This window comes from Cavia porcellus, unplaced genomic scaffold, assembly GCF_034190915.1.
Source record: "Cavia porcellus strain 051 isolate PalLab524CR breed Dunkin Hartley unplaced genomic scaffold, mCavPor4.1 scaffold_15, whole genome shotgun sequence".
Classification (NCBI taxonomy): domain Eukaryota; kingdom Metazoa; phylum Chordata; class Mammalia; order Rodentia; family Caviidae; genus Cavia; species Cavia porcellus.
In genome coordinates this window covers 4,521,577-4,548,688 of record NW_026947498.1, presented here as the reverse complement: position 1 = coordinate 4,548,688, position 27,112 = coordinate 4,521,577, and the positions used below count along the sequence as shown (strand labels likewise).

General features: G+C 48.4%; 1 protein-coding gene across 5 annotated transcripts; it reads right to left on the bottom strand.

Moving 5' to 3' along the window:
- Nucleotides 1-543: 543 nt before the first annotated feature.
- On the bottom strand, nucleotides 544-27,112 carry LOC100717337 (interferon-induced GTP-binding protein Mx2-like). 5 transcript variants are annotated; one of them, XM_063224466.1, is made up of 17 exons: nucleotides 26,961-27,112; nucleotides 26,122-26,183; nucleotides 25,451-25,476; nucleotides 24,711-24,801; nucleotides 22,337-22,529; nucleotides 21,205-21,342; nucleotides 20,992-21,039; nucleotides 19,103-19,257; nucleotides 18,319-18,457; nucleotides 17,656-17,854; nucleotides 16,195-16,273; nucleotides 15,111-15,233; nucleotides 14,607-14,748; nucleotides 5,132-5,290; nucleotides 3,368-3,444; nucleotides 2,322-2,549; nucleotides 544-1,176 (listed from the first exon to the last, which is right to left on the bottom strand). In XM_063224466.1, exons 1-17 carry the CDS (start codon nucleotides 26,995-26,997, stop codon nucleotides 946-948), a joined length of 2,127 nt encoding a protein of 708 aa, XP_063080536.1. In that variant the 5' UTR covers nucleotides 26,998-27,112; the 3' UTR covers nucleotides 544-945. The 5 variants fall into 5 exon arrangements, with proteins under 5 accessions (XP_063080536.1, XP_023418270.2, XP_063080537.1 ...); XM_023562502.2 differs by having other exon boundaries at nucleotides 24,711-24,795; XM_063224467.1 differs by lacking the exon at nucleotides 20,992-21,039 and having other exon boundaries at nucleotides 26,961-27,003.

Here is a 27,112-nt window from a genome sequence, read left to right as displayed (position 1 = left end):
CTCTGCATCTTCCTCATCCCTCCTGGACTCCTCAGTTCGATGCCCCAGGGCTTCCTCAGAAGGAGTGTCAGGGCCTCTGCTGAGCATGGTCTCCGGAACCCTGTCTGTCATCTTGCCCTCTGACAGGTCTGCTGGTGGGGAGGCCCTGGGCAGGGTGGACCTGGAGCTAGAGGGAGGTTGGGATGCAGGCATATAACTGGTGTTGCCCATCTCAGCCACATGGAGGCCTGAGAACTGGACAGTCCACTGGGGAGGAAATTGTTCACATACTGCCCACTGTCCCCCCGGGGGCCTCAGCAAAGCTCAGCACTCAATGTCTTCCCTTGGCTCCTCTGCCCTAGAAGGGTCAGTGCCCACTGCACACGGGTGCTGTGTGCATCTTTTTGAGTACATCCCCTTCACTGCAGTCCCAGCAGACAGGAGGACCCTGCTCTGACTCCTTCCTTTCTCAGTGCACCTGAGGACAGCTTGGTGCCCAGCACTTTGTACCACCTGTTCCTTCTGCTCTTTCCCTTGGGCTCCTCCCAAACACCAAGCTCAGCAGACAAGGATTACATGTTTATTCAAACAGAAGAGGCCCAGCTTCTAAGAGCAGCAGACCATTCCTACAAGCCGGCTCCAGAGGAGACTGCAGACAGACCAGGAAGGAGCCTTTCCCGGCACTGAGCTGGAGGCCGTCTCCTGATGCACAAAAGTTGAGTGGGGGAGGTGAGTGACGCCCTTGACCCCCTCGTGACGGTGGCACCTTCCCTTCATTCTGCAGCCCACACTTTGACATGAGACTGTCCTCTTACAGCCAGAAATCAAACCATTCTCCTAACTCTTTTCGGTCCCTACATGCTACTGGAGAAAAAGAAGAGATCTCGTTCTACCTCTGCCTACTGAGCATCTGCTAAGCGACTACATCACCCTGGCTCGGCCTCCTCCCGAGGCTTGGGAGCTGGGTTAACCAGGGAACTTGGCGAGCTGGCGCCGGGCCTGGCCCAGCCGGGTCAGCCGCTCCTTCAGGAACTTCCTCTTCTCGCTGGTGTCGCTCCGCTCCTTCAGGAGCCAGGTGCAGTTCTCCTTCTCCTGAAGCAGCTGCAGCATGGCATTCTGCAGCCGCTGGCCAAACAACTGCAGGACATAGTACTGGATGATCAAGGGGATGTGGGTGGAGATGCGGCTGTGAACCTCCTGGAAGAAGGGACAGATCACAGAAGTGTTGAGTGGCAAGCATAAGGAAGGGACCCTGATGGTGACATGCGAGCATCAGAAGACCCAGGGATCCAGGGAGGGAGATCTTGGTCTGGGTTCACACTCAAGCATTCTCCGTGCTGGAGGCAGAAGGGGCTCCACATGGACAGAGAAGGACCTGCCAACCTGGGTGGCCTCTGTCCCTGGTGATGGCCTCTGTCCCTGGCTTCCCTGACCACCATCTGGATGCTGGAAGGAAGAGAGTGAGGTAGGCTCTGAGACAGTGAGGGGCCCACTCTGCCCAAAAGGACATCGCACATGCCTGCACCCCGGGAAGAATCCCAGGTTTGGGCTGTGACAGCCCCAGGCAGGAGCCTGAGTCCCCACGCCTCTTCTTCTGCCTATCTGTCCCCGGCATGAACCCTTTCAGACACACATTGATCTCAGGGCTCTGACGTGTGGCTCATCAAGTTCGGCTGCCCCTCTGTGACTCAGTTTTCTCCTCTGGGATGTAAGGACAGCATAGTCACCCATCTCGTCCAGCAGTGAACCACAGAGAACATGGCAAGGGCCACAGGCTTGGGAAGAAGCCAGGCAGGTGACCAGCACCCAGGGACAGTTACAGCAGGGTCAGTAAGAGAAGAGAGGAGCAAGTGAGCTAGACTGGCCTGTCCCCCAAGGGCCACGGAGGGGAGGAGACAAGGTACCAGCATAGGGTGGCTCACAGTAGCGGGACACACAGAAGCCTTGGGTAGGGACCCGGACACAGCTGTCAGGAAGGAATGGGTCAGCACACAGAATTCTGACTCGAGTGACACTGTGCCCAGACATATCAACCAGCCCTGTTTTTACAGGCCTGTGAGGCTCAGGTCCCTAGAGACAGACAGGATGATGCTGGTGCTGGCCCTGGGGATGGGGACTCAGAAAGAAGCCCAGGCTCAGAGAGATGAAGGCACTGGGCGGGAACCATGCACCAGTCCAGGCCGGAAGTGGGGGCCTCTAAGCCCGCAGCATCTCTGTCTAGCTGAGGTGGAGCTGCTTCCAGGGGCCACACAGAGCTCCACCTGGCACCCCATGACCCCAGATGGAGGGCTCTCAGAAGGAAAGGACTCAGCCCCTGGGGTCTGTGACATAAGCATGCGCACCTGGCAATAGGCATTCAGGTGCTGGAGGATTTCAGCCATAGCAGTGGTCTCTGAAGACTGAAATACTTTTTTCTGCTTCTCCTCCTTGGCCTCCTCCTCTCTGATCTTCTGCAGCGCACCTCGGTAAGCCTGGTCCTGGCAGTAGACGATCTGCTCCATCTGGAAGTGAGTGCGGATCGCCTTCTCCGCCGCTTCTTCCTGATCTGATCGAATATCTTCGATTTTGTTCTGGGGGAAGAGAAAGATGACTGAAGATCCCCCAGGAGGTGGACCCAAAACCATGAGAAACAGCTCACCCGTGAGCCCACAGGAGCGGCCACCCGACCAGAATGTCCCCACCAACAATGTGATGAAGAGATCCCACCCAGGGCTGGGCCTTATCTGTTTTGTCCTTAGCCAGAAATCAGTTTCTCTCTTTGCTCCCTTGTGGGTCTGAGGGGAACACATGAGGGCAGGAAGGGATCGCCTGGGGTCAATCCCATCCCACACGTGCTCCCCCAACTTTTAGAACCACCGGGGAGAACAGTTTTGCCCAGAAAACATCCACACCCTCTACCTTGCTGAGGTGGGTCCTGACCATGTCCCTCTTGTCACTCCTACCTCAGGACACATCTCTTGTCCATTCAGGGCCATGGGCCAGTAAAACAACCACCCTCAGCTCAGACTGGAGGGCAGCAGAGCCTGAGTCCCTTCTATGCCAGGACTTGGGCCATACCTGTCCCTGTCCCCCCTCCCTCTGATCTGGTCCAGTGTCTGTACTGAGCCTCCTTGCCGAGAGTCCTGATGGAGTCTTCACTCCCTTACATGCTCCTCACTCCCCTATCCGCTATCCCATGTCTACACTGACTGGGATTCCTGGTTCCTGGTTTCATTTCTGAGTCACCTCAAACCCACTGCTTTAACCAGACCTTGCTGGGGCACCAGCAGGGAGATTACCAGGCAGGGGAGAGGATTCCTAATGTAAATGGGAAATGCATGCAAACATATGCAAGAAGTGCATGTTCTACATATTTCTTCTTTAATGACAAGCTTGTCATGGGTTTTACCTTGGTGGTTTTGTAGAGGTTAAAAAACTCAGTGAAGTTTTTTTCAGACACATCTGTGAAGGCTGCCCGGACCATATCTGATCAAAGAGAGAAAGGCGAGTCAGCCTGGCGGGCTCCTGTATACCCACCTAGGCTGCCACACATGCAACTCTGAAACAGGCTTCTGTCCCTTCTCTTCCTCCTCCTCTTCCTCCTCCTCCTCTTTCTTCTTTTTCTACTTTCTCAGCCTCTTCATCAGTCCCTTCTCCATCCTACTCTGTTACAGTGAAGACAAAGCCGCGCTGTGTGAAGTCAGAACCCACTGGAGGATTCACAGCTAAATATCCCCTGGCCGGTCTCTGTTTCCCGTTAAATGTTTTATTCAGATAGAAACTGTGTTTCCAAGAAAGTCATTTCTTATAAATTACAAACCTATAAATACTTAAAAAATAAAGCCATCATGCCGTTCTTAAATTTATCAACCAAATCTGTGTGTCCGCACTCTTCACTTCAAAAAGAATTGCAAGGACATGTTCTTATTTAAACGAAACACACCTATGTTCTTACTTTTGGAAGCCATGTCTCTATTCTGATTTCTTACAGGGTGTTACTATCACACTGCTGAGAATCAATATGCTGGCACATCTTTATTGATGTTCAGATCACAACTTTCTGAAACTGATTTTCAACTCTGTTGTATGACTAGGAGGTAATAAGGATGGCAAACTTTCCTCTGGCCATAAAAAAGCAGGTGATGATGGCATGGAAATGAGCCAGGTGCGTTGTCCTGAGGCCTGGAGGAAAGGTGCATTGGATTCACTGGGCATGGGGTGTCTGAAGCCACCCTGACCCTGTCCCTCGAGGAACCTTGAAGGACTGGGCTTTGCTGAAATGGGAGGCAGAGTCTGGGGAGGAGGCCAGGAAGGAGCACCTGAGAGGAGACATCCATTGGATTCAATCCAACAGGTGACATATTTTAAGAAGGGGTGAGTGGAAGATGAGACTCAGGTCTCCCTTGGGGGCTCCGATCATGCCCTGGCCACAGTGACACCCCATACCTAGGAGAGCCCAGAGGACTCACGCCTGGCACAGGCATTTTGGCTCTGACCTAACTCTTCAGAGCCACCCCATCAGCAGAGCCTTTGGCAGTGGATGCAACACAGGCATGAGGCAGAGTGACCTGCAGCACGAGCCCCCAGTTCTGCTCTGGTAGTGTCCTGACACAGCACAGGATGTCTCTGCATGTCCTCTGTGATGGAAGCACCCTGCATTCTAAGGAAGAGACTGACCATGGTGGGCTTGGATGGCTGGAATGAGGCTGGTCGCCAGATGGACCAGGTCAGGATGAAAATCCAGAGACTCTCGTTCCCAACTTCCTCACTTCAGCAAAGGAAACTTCCAAGTTTCCAAGACCAGATGGAGCCCAAGTACTCCGGGAGGGTGGCACAATCCCACCCCACAGTGACTCAGGCCCTAGATGTCTCATCAGCACAGTGATGGTCAGGGAATTAATCAAATACAAGAACACATTGATAAGACCCTGACTGATAGATGGTCATTCAGGACTTGGGATGGAGCTATGAACCTGAGGACAGCCTTGGGGACTGAGCCCTCACTGGGTAATATACCAGCTCCTGCTACTATCAAGAAAACAAACTCTGGGACCCCGGGCTGGCATCCGGGGCAGCAGAAAACAGGTTTCATGCAGCAAACACCTAGGGCACAGCTCTGAAGTTCCATTCTGCTTCACTCTCCGCTTTCCCTGCCACCATGGGAGCCACTCACCGGTGATCTGGTGTAGCATGTCCACAGCCGGCTCCTCCAGGGCCTGGAGTTCCTTTTTGATGATTTTCTCAAATGTCCTGTAGTTCACAAACCCAGGCAGCTCTCTGCCACGATGCTGGTTTTCAAATTTCCAGATCTCTTTTTGTAAACCATCAAAACCTATAGCAGGAAAAGGCACATTTGCATTATTTTACTAAAACATCTTGAGGGGCTTGGCGGATCTGGGGTGCCTGCATCGGCCTCTCCGTGTGTCTAGAGGACTGTGGATATCTCAGCAAGCAGGGAGAGATCGCAGGTTCCTGAGGCACCGCGGCCTGTGATGAGTGCTCAGCACACTCTGCCCAAATCTCAGACTGTTCCGGACCCTCCAGGCTACCGGGTGCAGTGAACTGGAGAAGTGGCTTTGAGGCCTCTACATCCACCTCCCCATCCCGGCTGCACTTGGAGAACTGCTGAGCTTCCGACGGGTGGGCGGACCCACACTATCCCCGGAGCCCAGCTTGTTTCGGACTGCCGCACCTAGCCATCGGTGTGCAGAGGAGGGGCTGGGCGGATCTGGGGCGCCTGCATTGGCCTCCCCGTGTGTCTGGAGGACTGTGGATATCTCAGCAAGCAGGGAGGGATTGCAGGTTCCTGAGGCAACACGGCCTGTGGTGAGTACCCTAACCCAGCTGCGATTGGAGAGCTGTGGAGCTTCCAAGGGGCAGGTGGGCATACAGTGTCCCTGAGGCCCAGCTTGTCTGAACTGCGGAGTTCTGAGCAGGCAGAGGAGGGCCATTGGTTCTGCAGGCCCAGTGGCTTGGGGTAGTGTGGTGCCAGAGTCTCAGTAGCTGCAAACATAGAAGGGGATTTTCAACAGATCCTGAGGAAGCTTTCAAATAACACTTGAAACACAGAAATATAGGAAAATGACAAAACAAAAGACCAAATTACAACCTCAAACCTCCAGCCCATCTCAAGAAACCCTAGGAGCAATGTATATAGAAGAAAATATATGCCATCCACCTCAAATATCGGACACAATAGCTACTGAAATTGACAAGCAACTCCAGGAAGCTCTAAAGAAATTCAAACTCGAAATAATCTCCCAGATAAAAGAAGAAATGATAAAAGAAATGAAAGAGATTCTGAATATATCTAAAGAAAACACAGATAAAAAATTGGAGGAACTAAACAAAAAGATAGAATCCCTAGACGAGCAATATAAGAAACAAACAGAATACATAATGCAGATGCACAGAGATATACAGAAAATAACAAACTCCACTGAAAGTTGTAAAAACTGCCTTAATGAAAGTGAAGATAAAATTTCAGACCTTGAAGACAGGATTGCAGCTAGTGAACAGGAAAGGAAAGATCTTTTAAAAATAACAAGGAATCAGGAAACAACAATTCAACAACTGCAAGATAATGCAAAGAAGAACATAAGAATGATAGGGATTAATGAAAAAGAAGGAGACAACATAAAGGATGTCAAGAGGATATTTAGAGAAGTAATAGCTGAAAATTTCCCAAGCATGAGATCAGAAACTGACATCAGGATCAGTGAAGCATATAGAACTCCAAATAGTCATAACCAAAATAAAACTACACCCAGACATATAATAATCACCATCCCAGAAATCCAACACAAGAATAGATTATTAAAAGCTGTCAGAGAGAAGAGACAGATCACTTATAAAGGAAAACCTATGAGGATCACAAGCAGACTTCTCAGCACAAACAATAAAGTCAAGAAGAGCATGGAGTGAAGTATTCCAGATCCTAAAGCAAAATGATTTCCAACCTAGACTGATGTATCCTGCAAAATTATCATTCAAAATTGATGGTGAAATACGATACTTCCATGACAAAGAACAGCTGAAGAACTTCATGAACACCAAACCAACCCTGCAAAAAATATTGAAAGACAGTTTAGATACACAAAGGAAAAAAACCACTAAGCAAAGCAAATAATTAAACAGAACAGAAAGATAAAGATGCAACAGCAGAGAGATAACATTCCAAGAATAAACCAGCATTTAACAGTAATAACCATTAATGTAAATGGTCTCAATGCACCAATCAAAAGAAACAGACTAGCAGAATGGATCAAGAAACAAAGTCCAACGATATGCTGTTTACAGGAAACCCATCTAGCCCAGAAGGATACTCACAGACTGAAAGTCAAAGGATGGAAAACAATACTTCATGCAGCAGGAATCCAAAAAAAAGGCAGGAGTAGCTATTCTGTTTGCAGACAACGTGAACTTTAAACCAACAATGACCATAAAGGACAAAGAAGGTCACTACATACTCGTAAGGGGAAAACTCCAAGAGGAAGAGATAACTATCTTAAATATATACGCACCAAACTCCAGAGCACCCAGTTATATAAAATAATTAACAGAAATGAAAACTCAAAATATCAGTAACAAAATTGTAACAGGAGACCTTAATACGCCATTGACACCAAGGGACAGATCAACCAGACAGAAAATGAGCAAAGAAATAATAGAACTGAATCACACCTGTGAACAAATGGGTTTGATAGACATATACAGAATGTTCCACCCAACAACATCAGAATACACATTCTTCTCAGCAGTACATGGATCATTCTCTAAAATAGACCATATATTAGCTCACAGAACATATTTAAACAAATGCAAAAGAGTTGAAATCATCCCTTGCATGTTATCAGATCATAGCGCTCTGAAATTAGAAATTAATGATAAAAGATACTGCAAAAATCCCGCAAACATATGGAAACTGAATAACATACTCTTGAGCAATCAGTGGGTCACAGAAGAAATTAAAGAAGAAATTAAATAATACCTAAAAGAAAATGAAAATGCAGGTACAACTTACTGGAATCTGTGGGATGCAATGAAAGCCGTCCTGAGAGGAAAATTTATTGCACTGAGTTCCCACATCAGGAAAACAGAATGAATACAAATAAATAACTTGATGCTACACCTCAAACAGCTAGAAAAAGAAGAGCAAATCAAGTCCAAAGCCAAAAGAAGAGAGGAAATTATAAAAATCAGAGCAGAAATCAATGCAATAGAGACTAAGAAAACAATCCAAAGAATCAACGAATCAAAGAGTTGGTTCTTTGAAAGAATAAATAAAATCGATAAGCCCCTAGCCAACCTTATTAAAAAAAGGGAATAAAAAGCTCAAATTCATGCAATAAGAAATGAAAAAGGTGAAATCACTACAGACCCAATAGAAATACAGAAGATCATCAACACCTATTTCGAAAACCTCTACTCTCAAAAGTTTGATAACACAGAAGAAATAGACAGATTCTTAGAAACATATGAAGTACCAAAGCTAGATCAAGAGGATGTAAAACTGTTGAATAACCCAATCTCTGCTAATGAAATTGAAAATGTAATTAAGTCCTTACCCACCAAGAAGAGCCCAGGCCCAGATGGATTCACTGCAGAATTCTACAAGAAATACAAAGAAGACCTAATGCCGACACTCCTCAAACTATTCAATGAAATCAAAGGGGAAGCAATCCTTCCTAAGTCATTCCTGGAATCAAATATTACTCTAGTACCAAAACCTGAGAAAGACCCAACTAAAAAAGAGAACTATAGACCGATCTCCCTAACGAACACAGATGCAAAAATCCTCAATAAAATATTGGCAAATAGGATGCAGCAAATCATCAAGAAGATTATACACCATGACCAAGTGGGATTCATCCCAGGAATGCAAGGATGGTTCAACATACACAAATCAATAAATGTAATCCACCATATCAATAAAGCCAAAAATAAGAATCACATGATCACTTCTATAGATGCAGAAAAAGCCTTCAATAAGGTCCAACATTTATTCATGGTAAGAACTTTACAGAAAATTGGAATAGATGGTCTTTACCTCAATATAATAAAGGCCATTTATGACAAACCAACAGCCAGCATCATACCAAATGGCCAAAAATTGAAAGCCTTTACTTTAAAAATCAGGCACAAGACAAGGATGTCCTTTATCACCACTGCTATTTAATATAGTATTGGAAGTACTAGCCAGAGCAATTAGGCAAGAAAGAGAAATAAAAGGGGTAAAGATAGGAAAAGAAGAAGTTAAATTATCATTGTTTGCAGATGACATGATACTCTACATAGAAGACCCCCTAAACTCCATTGAAAGACTCTTAGATACAATAAATAAATTCAGTAATGTGGCTGGATACAAAATCAATACTCAGAAATCAATAGCATTCCTATACACAAACAACAAAATCACAGAGAGGGAAATAAGAGAAACTGGACTATTCACATTAGCAAGCAAAAAAATGAAATATTTAGGAATTACTCTTACGAAAGAAGTGAAAGACTTATACAGTGAAAATTATAATACACTGAAAAAGGAAATTGAAGATGATCTCAGAAAATGGAAAGACATCCCTTGCTCATGGATAGGAAGAACAAACATTGTGAAGATGGCCATTCTCCCAAAACTGTTATACAGATTCAATGCAATCCCAATAGAAATACCATCAACATACCTTATAGATCTAGAGAAATCACTCCTAAATTTCATCTGGAACCAGAAGAGACCTATAATCGCAAAGGCAATTCTAAGCAGCAAAGACAAAGCAGGAGGCATCACAATCCCTGACTTGAAGTTATACTACAAAGCAACAGTAGTAAAATCAACGTGGTATTGGAATCAAAACAGAGCCGAAGATCAATGGAATAGAAGATACAACCACAACTACAAACACACTCAACCACCTTATCTTTGATAAAGGAGCCAAGCAGGTTCATTGGAAGAACGACAGTCTCTTTAATAAATGGTGCTGGAAAAACTGGCTCTCCATTTGCTGAAAACTAAAGCTAGACCCATGTCTATCACCATGTACTAAATTAAAATCTAAATGGGTCAAAGACCTGAATATTAAAACAGAAACACTAAATCTATTGGAAGACAAATTGGGTAGAAACCTTGGAGACATAGGAGTAGGTAGAGAATTCATGAACAGGACTCAAACCGCACAGGAAATACTTCCCAGAATCAATAACTGGGACCACTTCTTATTAAAAAGTTTCTGCATGTCAAAAGAAATCTCCAGCATAGTGAAAAGAAAACCCACAAACTAGGAAAAGATTTTAGTGAACTCTCTCTCAGACAAGGGACTCTTGTCTAAAACATATAAAGAATTAAAAAAACTCAGACCTCCAAAATTCAAAGATCCAATCCAAAAATGGGCATCTGAGATGAATACGCACTTCTCAGATGAAGAAATGCAAATGGCAAATAAATACATGAAAAAATGTTCATCATCATTGGTCATTAGAGAAATGCAAATTAAAACCACACTGAGATACCATCTCACTCCTGAAAGAATGGCCAGGATCAAGAAAACCAACAACAAATGCTGGAGAGGCTGTGAGGAGAAAGGAACTCTCCTGTACTGTTGGTGGGAGTGTAGACTGGTACAGCCTTTGTGAAGGTCTGTCTGGAGATTTCTCAAAAAGTTGGGATTGGAAATCCCATTTATTCCAGCTATTCCATTTCTAGGCATATTCCAAGAAAAACTGAAAGTATCATACCACAGTGATATATGTGCACCTATGTTCATAGCAGCACAATTTGTAATCGCCAGATCTTGGAAACAACCCAAGTGTCCATCAACTGAGGAATGGATAAAAAAGTTGTGGTATTTCTATACAATGGAGTATTATTCAGCTATAAAGAAGGATCACATTGATATATTTATCAATAAATGGGTGCAGCTTGAGACCACATTCCTAAGTGAAATAAATCAATCTCGCATGTGTGAATACCGAATAGTTTCCCTAATATAAGTAATGATTCAAATATATAAAAATATGTGGTAATCATGATTCCCCATTATGTGGCCTTGAAGCCTTATAAAGTTTTCACTTATTAATTAGAAAGGCTTTATTCTGGGCTTCTTGATATGTAAATATTTGAAGCTATAGTATATGAAGTTTTATCCAAATATTTCAAGGGAAAAGACAGACAGTATGGTAACTACTATTAAGTCGGGTTATTTGGTGAAGCACTAGGTTGCTGAAACAGTCATGCTTTGACCTCTATTGTTATATTGTTATGTCCTGTTTTATCTCAATCTCTCCCTTATTTAGTTATTTCTTATGTTTGTTTTAATTAAGGGGAAAAATTTTAAAAATTAGCAGGATATATAATAGTAACTTTTTTTGATTTCCTATTAACTTGTTTTGAAGTCCTGTAATACTCCCATGATCTTGTTTTGACTGATTAGACTCTGTTCCATTCTGTATGATAGTATCAAGTTTGAGGGTATAGGCAACTACTTTGAAGGCAATAAGATTCACTAAGATGCCCATTCTGGTTTGACTATTGTCTCCTTTGGAAGTCCTGTAATGTTTACAATGCCTAAGTTTTATTGGTCTTGTTCTTTACTGTTTCGTTCAACTTTATAATATCTAATGAGATAGACAATTCTTTTTAAGGAAACAAGAGACATCGTTGATAACCATTGTTGATAACCTTGTACTCTGTTCTACATCATGTGCTATGTCTATCCTTGGTTTTGACTGACAGCTTTGTTTTGCCATATTTGACTGTATTCTCTCCCCCCCCAAAAAAGTAATAAGAACTAAGGAGTAATAAAGTCCAAAATGTATAAATTTTGTTGTAAAAAAGAGAGGGGAAAAAAAAGAGCTCTAACGGATATAACAGCAAGTGTGTTTAGGGGTGTTAAATAGCTGACTATATTAATGTTTTTGGATCATTGAACACAGCTGTTGGCAGTCTCACTGTTTGAATGTCCACTTTGTATTCTTTGATACTGTGATTTGTGCAACTATTTCTAAGATGATAATATGTAATCTATTAACAGGTGATTTCTTACTTTTTTTTTTTTTTGTAGTTCTGTACTACGTGTATCCTTACACCGCTTTGTTTTGTTTTGTGTTTTTCTCTTTTTCCTTTTAAATAAAATTTAAAAAAAAAGAAAAGAAAACTGTGCTACTAAAAAAAAAACATCTTGCAGATTTTTCTAAAACATGAGCAGCGAAATCAAAAATAATTCTTGGTTTTCAAATGGAAAACTACACTGGGACTGGCCTAAAGAAATCAATCTCAAGATAATTTGCTTCCACTGAGTCCGCGCTGGCAAGGGCAGAGGCAGAGAGCAGAAATCAAGGAAGATGAATTTTGGAGAAGCACGGGACTATGGAATTTCATAAACCCCGTTAGATTTTACCAAAGACAAAGGACCAGGATAGTGAATGCTCCTTACCCACAACAGTGGCCTCTAGGACACAGGATGACCTTAAGAAACAGTTGGAGCCACCTGCTGGCTGCCTGCTCCTAAGCTGTAGCAGGAGCAGGAAATGTCCCTCTTCACAGGGACCACACAGTGAGCTGGAACCTTGGAGTGTGATTTGGGCTGTGGGAGACCCCATCAGGGTGGAGACACAGAAGGGCCTGCCTCCCCCCTCCGGAATGGGAAGCCAGGTTCCCGTTTATGGACAGGAGAGATTTTCTCAGAGGAATTACATTACTGAGATAATTCACATACAATAAAATTTATCCTACTCAGGTGGAAGATCTCATGATTTTTGGTATCTTCACAGAGTTGTGCAATGCCTCCAGCGATTCCAGAACGTCCCCATCACCTGGAAGATGCCCCACAACTGCACAGTCCCTCCCCATCTCCTTGCTCTAGTCCTTCAGCCCCTCCTCCGCTTCCCACTTCAGTGGCTTCCCCATTCTGCACATTTCCCAGGCAAGGAATCTCAGGCTGTGTGGTCTTTTGTGACTGGTTTCTTTCATCCCACATCAAGTTTTCAAGGTTTAGCCATGTTCAGCGTGTATCAGTGCTTCGGGTTTTCTGTTGCTGAAAATGTCACCCTGAGCAGTGTTATAGCCTCTAGTCATTCCCATGCTAGCATTCCACAGAATAACTGTGCGCCACCTGCAGGAACTCCATGGAAAGTAAGGGGAAATGAGGTCTTTAGCATGGGCTCTGATGTGGCCTGAGAGGTCCCCGTACACAGAATGGAGACCAGGACGTAGACACGCCCAGGGAAGACCAAGGACGCGGCGAGAAGGTGCTGCGACATGGCAAGGAACGAGGCCTCAGACAGCTCCAACCGTGCAGCCTCCCTGACCTTGGATCACTGGCACCCAGAACTGCGGGAGCAGCTCCTCCTTGTCTCATCACCCAGTGCCAGAGGTGCATTGGAATAGCCCAAGCAAACACACACACATTTGGCAGTTATCAGCCAAGGGACCCTGGTGTTGAACGCACCTTCAAGTACCATGAATGATGCTGCCTTGACTACCCCTGTGTGAGCTGTGTGTCCATGTGTCTCTGGGTCCCTGGGGGCTTCCTAGGAGTAGAGTTGCAGGCCGTTTATTCCATCCACCCTCCATGCCTTCTGCCAATGACAAGTGGATCTGACAGTGTACCCAACCCAAAAGACAGCGTGGTCCATGTTCTTTACTCAAAGCAAAGAAAACTACTACTCTATTACTCTGAACCTCTGTTGATTAAGGAGGACTATGGATTCCTATCAAGTTCCTTGAAGAACAGCAAAATTGCTTGGCAGATAATCCATGATGGTTTGATGGATGATTTCCTTCAGGCTTCTTGTTAATAGAAAGGATTAAGAGGCTCCCGAAGATGTGCTTAGATCCTGGGGGCACCGCATCCCTCAGTGGCCTAGATGGAGAGTGGATGGCTGGGTACGCCTGTGGAAGCCATAGCTCTCTCTTCCCTGGTGTTCAGCTTCCCAGCCATTATGGGAAGCTCTGCAATGCCCTTCCACCATGATGCTTCTGCCTTGGAGCCAGCTGAGCTCTGAAACTGAGAGCCAAGTAGACCTCTCCTCCTTCCACTTGTGTGTCAGGTTATTTTCTTCCCAACCAATGGGAAAGCTGACCAGTATATTACATATCCTTTGAAATCAGTTACAGGTTCCTGTTGGCCTCATTTACTGACAAAGAACCTAGGGAGTATGTTTAGTTCCCTACGCCTCTGCTTCCTGCCTTGATGGTTTCCCCCATTCTGCATATTTCCCAGGCAAGGAATCTCAGACACACTCCTGGGACTCACATCACGCTTCTCTGTGTCCTCATAGCCCACACAGATGTTGGACCGCACCCCGACTTGCTGATGTGGTCTGAATGTGTCCCCCAAATTCAAATGTTAAAACTTCACCCACAGGGTGGTGCCATTCAAAGGTGGGTCTTCAAGATGTCAGGTTTCAAGGGCTGCACCTTCATAGACCGCATGGGTGTAGAAAAGAAGTGAGAAGGAGCTGGCCTGTCCTCCGCTACAGCCAGAAATCACCACCTTAGAAACAGCTGTAGAGACCTAGCTCTCATCAGACATCCAACGGACTGGTACCTTGACCTTGAATTTCCCAGAATCCAGAAGTGAGAGCGATGACTTTCTGCCCTTTATAAACTACCCTTGCTAAGATTTTGCTACAGCAGCACAAATTAAAACACTCACCCTTTGAAAAATGCTTCTCAATCATGGAACTCCACAACTGGAATTGCCTTCGGAGTTTGGCAAACAGCCTGGAGCCTTCAGTGCCTACACTTTCCTCCCCGTCAACTACAGCATTGATGTCCAGATTAAAGGCATTGATTTTCTGTAAAGAGCAGGAACATCGCATCAGCAGAGATACTTCAAATGCTGGGGTCTGGGTGGCTTGGAAATCTCGTGTGCCTTGAGGCTGGGTGAGTCATTCTTCACATGGCCACTCTGGGACAAGGGGAAAGATGAGGCAAAGGGACAAAATGCCCTGGGGATCTTGAGTGAGGCCCTTCCCAGAGTCCCTGCCACAAGCAGGACTCCCTGACCTCTGACTCTGCTAGTACCCTTCTCATGCTAAGTGGGCAAAGTGTGCTTGGGGGAGTCTTGGGTCAGCGCAGACAGCAGGTATCAGTCACAGGATGCGCTGGAGCACAGCAATGTGGGAGTCTCCAACACCAGCCCACCGGCTCTCCTTACCTCTATCAGGAAGAACATTTTCTCGCTGTCATCTTCTGGGATGTCCATGCCAAACTTCTGTAACTCATCTGTTGTTTTCTGGTGAAGATCCTTGATTTTATTTTCCAATAGTGGCAGAGATTTCTGGGGAAAGGACAGAAAAAGGGACATATAAATACGGACTAGGAATGGAAAGGAGGCCCTGGGCCTGCTCTGCTGAGGGGCTGCCTGGTCCATGTGACAACTCGGTGGCCTTTCATAATTTCCCTGGGGCAGAGAAGCACAATGTGCCATGTTCCTGTTCACAGCCATGAGCCATGTATCATGGAGCCACCAAGGAGGGACTCCTTCTTCACCTGCCATGAGCTCTCTGCAGGGAAAGCAGTCTGATGTTCTTTTTCAGGAAGAGTGGCAGTTGGAACAACTTGAAATTCTGTAGCTTTTATGCTGTTTACAGCAGGAGAAAAGCTATCAGAGACTGCTGTTTCTAGCCGTGTGGCCAGCATGGACGGCAGCACAGACTACGCTGGCAGGGATGTTAGTGCTGTCCCTTCCCATGTGCCAGATGACAAGATAATAAAGACACTAAGAGGCTGAAACTAGGACTCAGGGGTCACCCAGGGGTTTGAGAAGCCAGCAGCAAGGATACCAAATGGGGCTGCAAGGGAAAAAAAACCTGCACTCAGATTCAGGAGCTAGACCCAGGGCAGGGGAAAAATGAATCCCTCAAGCTTGGGCAAGGCTGGGAGTCGGACAGGGGAGCAAGTGCTTCTTGCACTTGCCGTGGAGAGCTCTGCTTTCACCATCAAGGTCTGCAAGACATCACCCTGCTCTCTACCCAAACGATGGGGTCAGGGAGGAGGACTGCAACCTTGGCTCTGGGCAGAGGGGAGAGAAGACCTCTGCTGAGCCTCAATGCCCACAAGCTGCCTTCACGAGGGTCTGCTGTGCAAACTCAGATTCTGACCAAGTAAACCCATAACCCCGGAACTTGTGGTGGAGGTGGAATCAGCCCCAGCCCAGGGCTTCTCCCTCCCATGGCTCAGGTCTCCCGGTGCACAGCATGGAGCTCGGTATGGTGTCACAGGGTTCTGCCTGCACTTACACAGATGTGTGCAATGAGCTCTTCAGACAGTCTCTCTGCCAGGCAGGGGACAGTGGCCTTTCTGGCCTCCAGCAGCACCCTGAATGGGGACAGAGAAATTTCCATTGGGATGTGAACAAAACACACACACATCTGTGCATGGGGGAGTCAAGCACAATTCAGTTGTTTCCAACAGGGTTGTTGACACATGACTGATGCCCATCATACATTGAGTCACGGCTGCAGGGAGCGAGCTCTGATATAAGCTGCATGACCCCTTCCAGCACAACAAGAAAGTGTCCCAAGACAGGACTCTCAGGTCCAAAATGCACACATACATAACCACAGGAAAACATGTTTCCATGGCAAACACACACACATATGCACATACACCAGCTTGTTAGCCAAGTACCCTCGGAATACAGGAGTAGGTATTCATACAAATGCACATGTGTGTGAGGAGCACGGTGCAGGGAGATTCACTCTGGCCTGGAATGTAAATCATGACACATGCAGGGAGGAGGCCGTGCAGCCTCTCACACTTCCTGGATCTGTTCATCCAGGGTGGGCTGTTTTAGGCTGCTCTGGGGTTGACAGGATTACTCAGGGTGACAGGCAGCAGAAGGATGAGCCATGGCTTGGCTGTGCCAGTACACTCACGCCAAACTTCTGTCTCCACACTCATAATTAAAAAAAAAAAATCTGTGGTAAAATATATATGAGGGAAAATGCAACATTTCAACTATTTTAGTGGCAGGTTAGTGACATCAATTTCCTTTAATCACTACCGTCCTTCTCCAGAGTCTTCCCATCTGCAGAGATGAAAGTCTCCCCATTACACACATCCTGCATCCTACCTCTGTGAGGCTACTACCCAACAGTGTCACTCAGTGGGATCATGCAGCATCAATCTCACTGTAACCAGCTACCTTGCTCTGCATTACATCCTCAAGGCCCCACCAAGCTGCAGCTCTCAGGGGAACCTCCTCCTTCCTGAGACTGGAAAATATTCCAGCTGCTGTGTAACCCAGTGCCTTTCTCTGTCCATGGACCTCAGGTTCTTGCACTCTCAGGATGTGTATAGAGTGCTGCCATGTGTCAAGGCTTGTGTGACACACCTGATATCCTGAAACCGCCTTCCTGCAGCCCTCTGGAAGGACTGATGCCCTAAGGATTCCACCTTTGCATGCACTTCCTTGAAGACCAAACCAATCTGCAGTCTTTTCAAAGTATTTCACCTTGGATATGACCACTGAAATTATTCATTTTCACTGATTTTGGCGGGGAGAGGGGAGCGGAAGGTACTACTTTGTGAACTCTCCTTTTATTTTTGCAGGCCAGAGAGCAAACACTGCCACACACAGTCACTCACTCACTATCACCTCCACTCACACACACCCTGGATATCTGCCCTCAAGGGGCAATCTCCCTGTGTGCACAATGTCTACAGTAGCATTGCGAGGGACAGGTGGCACACTGTACCTGAACTGTGGGTGGTCCTCAAAGAAGGCCTTCTCCCTCTGCAAGGCCTCAGTCAGGCACAGGTTCTCCTGGATGTCCTGCTGGCCGCGGCACTTGACAATCATGTAGCCCTTCTTCAGGTGGCACACCAGGTTTTGAACCACATCCACAACTTTGTCCTCAGTCCCTTTATCCACTAGATCAGGCTTCGTCAAGATTCCTGCAGCAGATAGTTCTGATCAGGCGACACACAAGGTGGAGGGGAAGCCCCCAGGCCCCAGCATCTCAGGGTAGAGGGTAGACACAGCCCCGGCTAGAAAGCCTCGTGAGGCAGGCACAGGAGGACAGGAGTGCTGCCTGCACTACTGGCACTCCAGACCTTCTTCACCACCTCCTGGCATAGAAAACAAAACCATTCATCCTTGTGTCCTCTATAGACACCTGCTTTGCTTCCTCCTCCCTCGATTCCCAAAGAATAGCATGACCCATCTGCCCTACCAATGACCTAGTCCTTCTGCAACTTCTGAAACATTGGGGAACCAGGCCAACTCTGACCCTCAACAGCCAAGCAGAGTTCAACTCCTCATGCCTTAGTGGGACCTTACCTGTTGCTCCCACTAGACATAAATTTCCATCCTCAGTAGGTGCAGAGGCTGGCCCCTGAATTCAATCCCTGCTCCTCACCTATGGTCCTGTCTCCTTCAGGATCCACCTCATTTGCCATGCTCAGAGCCTCCGTGGTGGCAATGTCCACATTACTAGGGACCACCACCAAGTTGATGGTCTCTTCCTTTTGGATGTACTTTCTGATGAGTCGCTTGATCTATGAGAAATGACACTATTGGCCTCCTGAGATGAGAGGAAGTGGTCAGACCATTCCGACCTCACACATGCTGGGCTCTCAGACTCTAGGAGTGTCTGCCCCTAAGAAGTAAGGATGGAAAAGTGGCCCCCACCTGCCAAACATGAAGGATGACCAACTTGTCTGTAGCAGTCAAAGAGCTAAAAGGTCCAGGATGACCATGAGGTTTGAGCTGCTTAACTTGCCCCTGAAACCTCAGGTCTGGCAGACACAGTGGACAACTCGATGCTAGAAGTGCTGCCTGGCTCATGCTCTCATCCCTGTGTCCATGAACTGAGATTCACCCATCCTCCAGTCTCCCTTCGTATCGTATGCCCTCTCTTCCAGCATAAAAGTCTTCTCACCACACACCTGTGTGGATACACCGCATGATGGAGCTGTAACCAGTGGTTACAGATCCACTTCTACGAGTCACTGCATAAATCAGAAGAAACAGAACACCTGTTTCCAATTGTACCTGTTTGCCTCACTTTCAGTGTCAACCCTGGGAGCTGATGATCACAGGGTTTTTCCAATGCCACCACACAGTGCAGCCCTGGACTCACAGCCACCCTCTGGCAGCACCACCTGCACCCCAAGGCCAGGCCTGAAGAGTCTGAACCTCACCTGTCGACCGATGTCCGCAGGCTGATTGCCCACAGGTACCCTGGTGATCCCAGGAAGGTCGATGAGAGTGAGATCCGGGACTTCGGGGCAGCTGACCTCCAGGCTAATGAGCTCATCCTGGATTCCCAGCCCATCCCCAGCGATGTAGTTCTGGGCTGGAGAAAAGGAAAAGAAAAAGCCCACGGGGCTTAGTGTCATTTCCCACCCCAGGGAAGATGGAAAATACCTTCACTCTCGGGGCTCCTGGGCAGCAGCTCCTTTTGGGCAGAGTCCATTTCACACATCAGACTTCAAAGACTCCAAGGACAACTCAACACTTTCTAAACTGTAGCCAGCCCCCCTGGAGAGGCCTGCGGATGCTGCCCATGGGAACCTCAGCCCAGGGCAGTGTGCACTGGAGCGCAGACTCCCGGGAGCTCTTGTGTCGCTCCCTCCACGCTGGGGTGATAGTCACAGGAGGAGGTGAGTGAAGGCACAAAGGATCCCTCACTAAGCTGCAAGTTTACCCACGGGAGAGGTCAGCTCAGGCAGAGGAACCCCAGCTGTGGTATCCTCCTTCCCCACAGGACAGATCTAGAATCGAGATGGAAAATAACAGCAATGGCGGGTATAGGCAAGTCTGCTAATTGCCCAAATTCCTGTGCCCAGTTCTTTGATTGTGATATTGGGCTCAGGCCCCTAGCACATATGAAAATGTTACATGCAACGTCCAGAAGGTGATCGGGGGCACTGACCTGCCCTTTGTCACTGCCAGTCGGCCAGAATGTGACCTTGCTAACTCCACTGTGAGGGCAAGAGGACAGCGGTCGCCCTCAGCACAAACAGAAATAGGACACATGGTTTCTGACAGTGGAGCCTCCAACCCAGCTGTGCTGTGAGTCCTGCAGATGTTTGTGCATCTGTGACATGCTGCCCACCCTCTAGGATTCCCATCATGCCTGAACATCCCTGCCTCACAGCCGATAGCCCTTGTCCTATCTACAAATAGCGTGTTCCTCCAATCGAGGTGCAGTCAGCACCCACAGGTATGTTCCTGAGTGTGAGTCTGTGGATTGAAGCTGCTATTTGTCAGGCTTTTCTGGTCTTGCTGCTCCAAGCTACCCCTGCCCTCTTCACCAACAAACCCCAGAGCTCCCTGGAGTATGGAAGTCACACCAGCCACGACCCAGATACGTTATAGTCTTCCCAGACTATGACCTAGGACAGCCCACACAAAGAATTGGCGTTAGCACAGGGTTAAGTGAATCATGAGAAATGTATCTTTAAGCCATGAAGCTTTCGGTCAGCTTGTTATTCAGCTGGGCATGACCAACACACAGTTAATTTGAGTCTTCTGCCACAGGCAAACAAACTAACTCCAACTCAGACCAAAGAAAACTTTGTGACATTATTTAACTAAGACTGTGGACCAGGCTAAAGAGCCCACTATACAGAAACAGAGGTCTCTGTTCCCCGTTCCAGACGTCACAGGAAGAAACACAGAGCCTCACAGCATGGTCCTACTTCCCCTGCAGTGGCTGCTCTGTCAGTATCCTGCCCGCAAAGGTCACTGCAGGGCTTGTCTCCTCCCACGCTTTACACTGACTCTGTGCTCAGGTTCAGAGGGTTCCGGGGAACTCTCCCCAGTCAGGTGACTGTAACTACACACATGTACACACTCTCTTGGGGACAAGGCCCACAGGTCCTTGTGGGGATTAAGGTGTCACAGCCTTCAGGGAGGCCCTTGGATGAGGCAGCAAGGCAGCAGTCCCTTTGCTCACACCCACATCCTCTTGCCTCTGATCCATGATCTACAGAGTCAACAGGCCCTTGGATGTGGGTAGCAGAGCACTGGGTTTGGAGACAAGCTTTAAATTTAAGACTCACATCATTCTCAGATATTTCCTTACATGCTCCACAGTCACTTCCTGATGCCAGATTCTGTGCCCACGCTCGGTCTTTGAGAGGAGAAAGGCAAGAGAGGAGCAAGACTGCGGGTGCCCATAGTAAGGGCTTTGAGAGCACGGGGTGGGCCAAGCTTGGGATAGTGGAGACCATCCACAGCCCGCATTGCGCAGCTGGAACAGGCATCCTGCAGACCACGAGGCACACAGGACACTTACCTTTGCGGATTTCCTCTTCTACCTTGGAGGCGTCCGAGATGTCCTCCTCAATGTCCAGGTAGCTGACCTTGCCTCTCCATTCTTCTTCTGGCCTCAGCTTCTTCAGTTTCAGCACCAAAGGGCACCTGGTGACAATGCCTAGGGGCCACATCTATGTCAGTCCTCCAGTCTTAGAGCTTCATATGGGGCCTCCAGCCAACACTGCTCACATTCCCATTGTCCCAGGAATGGGGGGATAGAAAGACAACCACCCTGGATGCCCTCAGATGTGCCAAGACCTCATGTTGGGGACCTCAGGCCTCTGCATTTGAAACAGGCAACCAAGAACTTTTCTCTTCACGGTTGAAAGCCACCACTCTGGTCAGACTTCCTGTGTCCTCCCACTGTCCTGCGGCCAGTTCAGGGGACAAAGGCAGTGGCAATGCCAGCACCTGCACTTGTCCTCAGGGTCCTGATACATGCTGCACTCACCACTCTCCCCAGCACCGTCCCACAACCCCCTACTGTCAACTTGCTCCTGATCCACTGGTCTCTCACTTCCCCTTGCACCCTGAGCTCTGCCCTCTCACCTGGGCTCTGACCTCTTCCTTTGAGCCTTCACTTGCCCCCTTGGCCTTGCACCTTGCCAAGTACCACTGACCTGAGTGCAATTCTCCACCTCCCCAGGGAGGGGCTCAGGACAGTTACCCACAAGTACACAGCACTGCTGGGGCCCCATCCTTTTATTCAGACCTGCCCACAAGACAGGTTCCACAGAGCCCATAGACACGTGCAATGCAATGGTGCTACTGACTGCATGGTCCTCCCCAAATCATCTGCAGAAGCCCTCACTCCAACATTTCTGTGTGGGAGACAGGGCCTCAAGGGAGGCTGTTCAAGCAGGCATAACAAGGGTGGACTCCCTACCACTATGCCTGGTGCCCTTCTCAGAAGTGGCAGAGACACCAGGACCCTGCCAGGGGAAAGGTCAGGTACAGCAGGTGAGGGGCTGGCTGGCTGCAATCTGTAAAGAAAGACTACAGCCTTGCTCATGTGCTTGCTGTGCTGGAGCCATGGGAGGTCCTCTTCTGTCCTTAAAGACCCCTCCCCAGTCTGGGCAGCTCAACCTGACTAAAGAGGACTCCGTTCTCACCGCTGCCCCTGGGGAGGGCGACTCCCGACAGAGCCTCCAGCAGGGAGCTCTTGCCCGAGCTCTGGTCCCCGATGACAGCGATGGCGGGCAGGGCCAGGTCCTGCTCCACGCCCAGGGCCCGCAGAGAGTCGATGAGGTCGATGCAGGGCCGCACCTTCTCCTCATACTGCCTGCAGAGGTTGTTCTCAGCCACCTGGAGGAGTGAAAACGCAGAACCTCTTCTGTGCTGCCCGTGAGGCACGCAAAAGACAGTCAGCTTCAAGAGCAGCAATACACAGGCTACCAGAATTCCAAAAAGGACTGAAAGATTTTTTTAAAATTGCAGTAAAAGTAATCTGCACAAAGACCTCAACTGATGAAAACTGTGAACCCAAGAAATTCAATGAACCCCAAGCATAGAACACATGATACAATCTACATGAAGACACATCTCAGGGAAATTGCTCTAAACCAGTTACAAAGAGAAAACATCAGAAGTAGAAAATATCATATAACATACAGAAGAACAAAGACAAGCTTGAAAGCAGATTTCTAGTCAGAAACAATGTCAGTATGAAGATAGTAAGACAATAAAACTTCAAAAAGATTTTTTTTCAGAAGTGGGGAATAAGCCTGACTGTCCCATCAGGTGGCTTTTTATTAATTTTATTAGTAAAACCACTAATAAGAATTATAAGATCTGTTTGCACCACCAGTAGTAGTATAAGCCACCTGATGGGTGGGTCAGTCTTCCACATACCGCCAGGGGTTTGAGCCTCCCAGTGGTGAGATATAAAAATTATGGCCCCATTATGAATGTGTTCATTATAAAAGGTCCAGAGCTGCTAGGACATCCCTTCCTCACTGGGAGGCCCTGCCAACATTTCCAGTGTCCTGTCAGGGACAACCGTGCTCTGACGCACAACTCGCCAGAGTGTAAGTAAGGGTTCTTCTACCTTGCTTCTCAGAGCACATGGCATTTCCATGCAGGGCCCTGCAAGGCAGGAGGATCACAGGCATGAGGGTGCTAAAGAACTAAGTACTTGCTGTTCTAACACTTTGCAGGCTGTGCTGATGCTGCTGGTCTGGGGCCCCACCTTGAGAACTGTCCCCATCCACCTGTGGTGGAGCCCCAAGATGACAGACACAGCTGGACAGGAAAAGGCCATGTCCAGGGCATGTGGTGTGAGTGGACGCTCCAGTTTAGAGCTGAAATGTCCTCCAAAGGGACAGGGAGTGAATGTTTGGTCCCCAGCTTGGCGCTATTGGGAGGTAGAGGAAACCTGAAAAGGTGGGCCATTGGGGAGAGCTTGGATCGCTGGGGAGAAGAGGTTGAAGTGGATAAAGGGACCCAGCCCTTCCCTTCTCTTGCTTTTATTTCCCAGACATGAAGTGTCTGCATTGCTCTGTGACACTCTCCCACCATGCTGTGCTGTCAGGTTCCCAAAGCAACTAAGTCAACCGGACCCGGGCTGAAACCTGTAAGATAAGTAAGTAAACCTTTCCTCCTTGTAAGTTCATTGTCTCAGGACTTGTGTTACAGTAACAGAAAGCTAACACAAGGCTGTGAGCTCATCTAACCCCATAGCCTGAGGATCATAGCTCAGCAAGTGGGACTAGTGGGGCAAACGAGGGAAATAAAAACAGAGACTTTATGAAGAGGACAAGACAGTAGCTGTTCTCCTGGCCTCTGATCTTTAACAATGCTGTAAATTAGAAAAGCTGTTGAATGGTACCTAGGTAGTACGCTGACATGAAACAAGCTGGTGGCCCAGAGTTTAAAACATTAATCATAATAAACAGAGCACTTTCAGAGGGTTTGATATTAGTGGCATTAATGACTCTCGGCAATCACGTACTGTTTGGTGCCATCTTAGACATGGAAAACCAGGCTAATAAGTGAAGAAAGAACTTCTCAAGGTCAGACAGTTGAAAGGGTCAGTGTTGGGACCAAAGTGAGAAGGGACTCATCCTACAGCCACGGTTTAGTTTCCCCAAAAATAGGTTTCAAGCCCAGGAAACCAGGTGCCACGTGATTTCCCTGGGAAGAAAGTGTCCTCATGCAGCCCTGGGCTGCATGATAAGCCAGGATCTGGGCAGGACCCACACGATGCTCTGGGTACCAGCATCCAGCCAGTTCCCAGGTGAGCTCATTAGCGTCACCTCTGCTTTCTCAAACCCAAAGGGCACCCATTCCACTGCACATTGTCCTAAGCAGAGTGACAAGCAGCTCAGATCTGCATCTGGCCCCAGGAAGGACAAGGAAGCCACGATTTGAGGGAAGGAGCACCCCACTCTCCTTTATGCCCTCCACCCACTACACAGACCCTACTGTACCCCTCAGATGGACACAGCTCCTGTCCACATGGCGTTTGACTCTAAGACAGCAACGTACCAGAACCTGGCCTTTCTCTGCCTTATTCACGTCTTCTGTGGCTTGCCCAATGGAAGGACCCATCTTCTTCCCAATTCTGTTGCACCTGGTGCTTCAAGAAAGACAGCAGGTGAGCACTTCCCACACACAACCCTCCAGCAGCCCCTCTTTGCACCCCAAGCCCGGACATGTGTGTCCAGACCATCATGGGCCCTCACTGCTCCATTTGAAAAGGACAACTAGATGCACTCCTGTGTGAGGATCAGAGGGGTGACTACGAAGGACCAACAGTTACAAGGGGGAGCCATGGATTCTGGCAGTCTGGAAATTTGTTCTAAAATCCTTCCCCCTCCACTGGCCAGGCAGCTCGTGGGGGGCAAGTTTCAGAAGCACCTGGGCCCCTCATACCCCGGTTACCCCGGGAACTTGAATGGCGCCTGAAGGTGCATGCGGTCCTCCCCACTGAGTCTCCCAGGAGTCCCCTGTCTCCGGGCAGAAGGATAGTGAGCAGCCTCCAACACAGCTGGGGTGTTTTTTGGGGGGTTCAAAGAACGCAAAGGATCAGAAGCCTCCTCAGTACCCCCAGAGGAGGCCCTGTGGCAGGAAGGCTCAGGTGCCAGCTGCTCCTGCTGCCTACTGTGAGCATCATTGCGCGTGGAGGGCCATGACTCAGCGGGTACGCACCCACTCAGAGCCACAGTTACTCGAACTCAGAGACGCCCGCATCCCATTCTGGGAGTTAGCCCACGAGGACCCCTCACCTCACGCGGTCCCTGTCCTGCGCGTCCTGGAGATGACAACCAGCGACAGTCACCAACCCCGTTTTGGGAACAAACACAGAAGTCAGGCTCAGCTCTAAGCAGCGCAGGCCCCGCCCCCGCCCCGCCCCGCCCCGCCCCCGCGCCAGAACTGGAGGAGCGCCCCGCAGAAACGAAACTGACCTGTGGCCCCCCGCGCCCTCCGAGGGGGGCCGTGTTAGTGAAGCCGCCATTCCACTGAAGGCTGTACCCTGACCTGGGGTTCAAGGCTCTTTGAGAGCCGCAGACATCCGTCCCCTCAGGACAGCGCCCGACTCTGCAGTGACTGGGGAGCGGCTCACCAGCCAGGGCTACCCAGCTGGGCGAGGTTCAGGGAGCCTGGAGAGCCTCCTGGACCCAGACTCCTGGGCTGAGCAAGCAGGGGCCGACGCCCACAGTGGCCAGGTCCTGGGCTGTTTACTGCCCCTTCCTGGGGTCTGGCATCCCCAGCCTGGTCTGGAGGGGAAGCTAAGCTCCCCCGGAGTTCCTGTGAGCCCCCTCAAGCCCTCTGGGTCCTTCACCTGCCCGTGAGGAACTGGAGTGACACCTGCCCCGGGCTGTGAGCTTAGGGCTGAGGCTTTCTGCAGAGGACAGGTCTACTGCCCTGCAGATGGAGGGTGAACCCCACAACTCACTCTGGGCAAAGACAGCTGTTTCCAAGACTGGATCCAGAACGCCCCAGGACACATAAAAGTCCCTAAAACAGAGAGAGTCTTTGGCAACCTGCTGTCTCTCTGCTGTCTCTCTCAGCTTTCTTTCTCTCAATAAATATGTTCTGCTCTTAACCCCCATTGTCCCTAAAATTCATTCTTTGATTTTAGAGAACAGGGCCTCATACCAGACATAGTAGGTTGGAAGTTTCACTCCCCTATATCAGGGCACAAGCTGGTTTTTAAGTGGAAGTGGGCAGTGATACCCTTCTAGCTGCCGTGAATGAGCCCTTAGTATGTTCCAAGTCAGCCTGAAGGGTGCACCTGCACTCACCCACCAACACCTCTGTCACCAGCTAGTTTGGGTGCTTGAGCTTGGTAATAATGGAAATGAAAACAGAACATCATTTCACAGGACAAAGCTGTGGTTGAAAAGTTAGAGGAAAAGCTGAAAAGAACTTTAAGAAAGCCGCAGGGGTCGTGCTCTGGTTCAGGAATCCAGCCTGGCCCACCCACAAGGGCAGAAGGCCTGCTTCCCAGATAGCTGGTGGGCTGAGGTCCCCTCCGTCATTGTCTCAGTGCTGATGTCACAGCTCTGGACTTAATGGTTGTGGGGGGGGTCTGTTCCCAGGTGACCTCAGTTTGAGTGCACCAACCCGAGATGTCTCAGGCGTAGCTGAAGCCTGGGAATTCCCCATCTTCTATTTTCAATTTTCAAATGGAAAACAGAAAGGGTGAGAGCATTCAAGGGTGATCAACCTTGGAGAGCTGAGATTTTACAGCAACAAAAGATGGAAAATGAGTTTTGTTCTATGTTTAGTTACCTATTGGGCATCTGTAGTGAAGAGTCATGGTTCGCATCAAGACTAGTCTGGCTTAGAAGGAGAAAACTCATGTTTTTAACACGCAGTTGTGATGGGCCCAGGATTCTTCTCTTTCCTCATCCCCGTAGAGATTCCTGAGTTCTAGCTCTTGT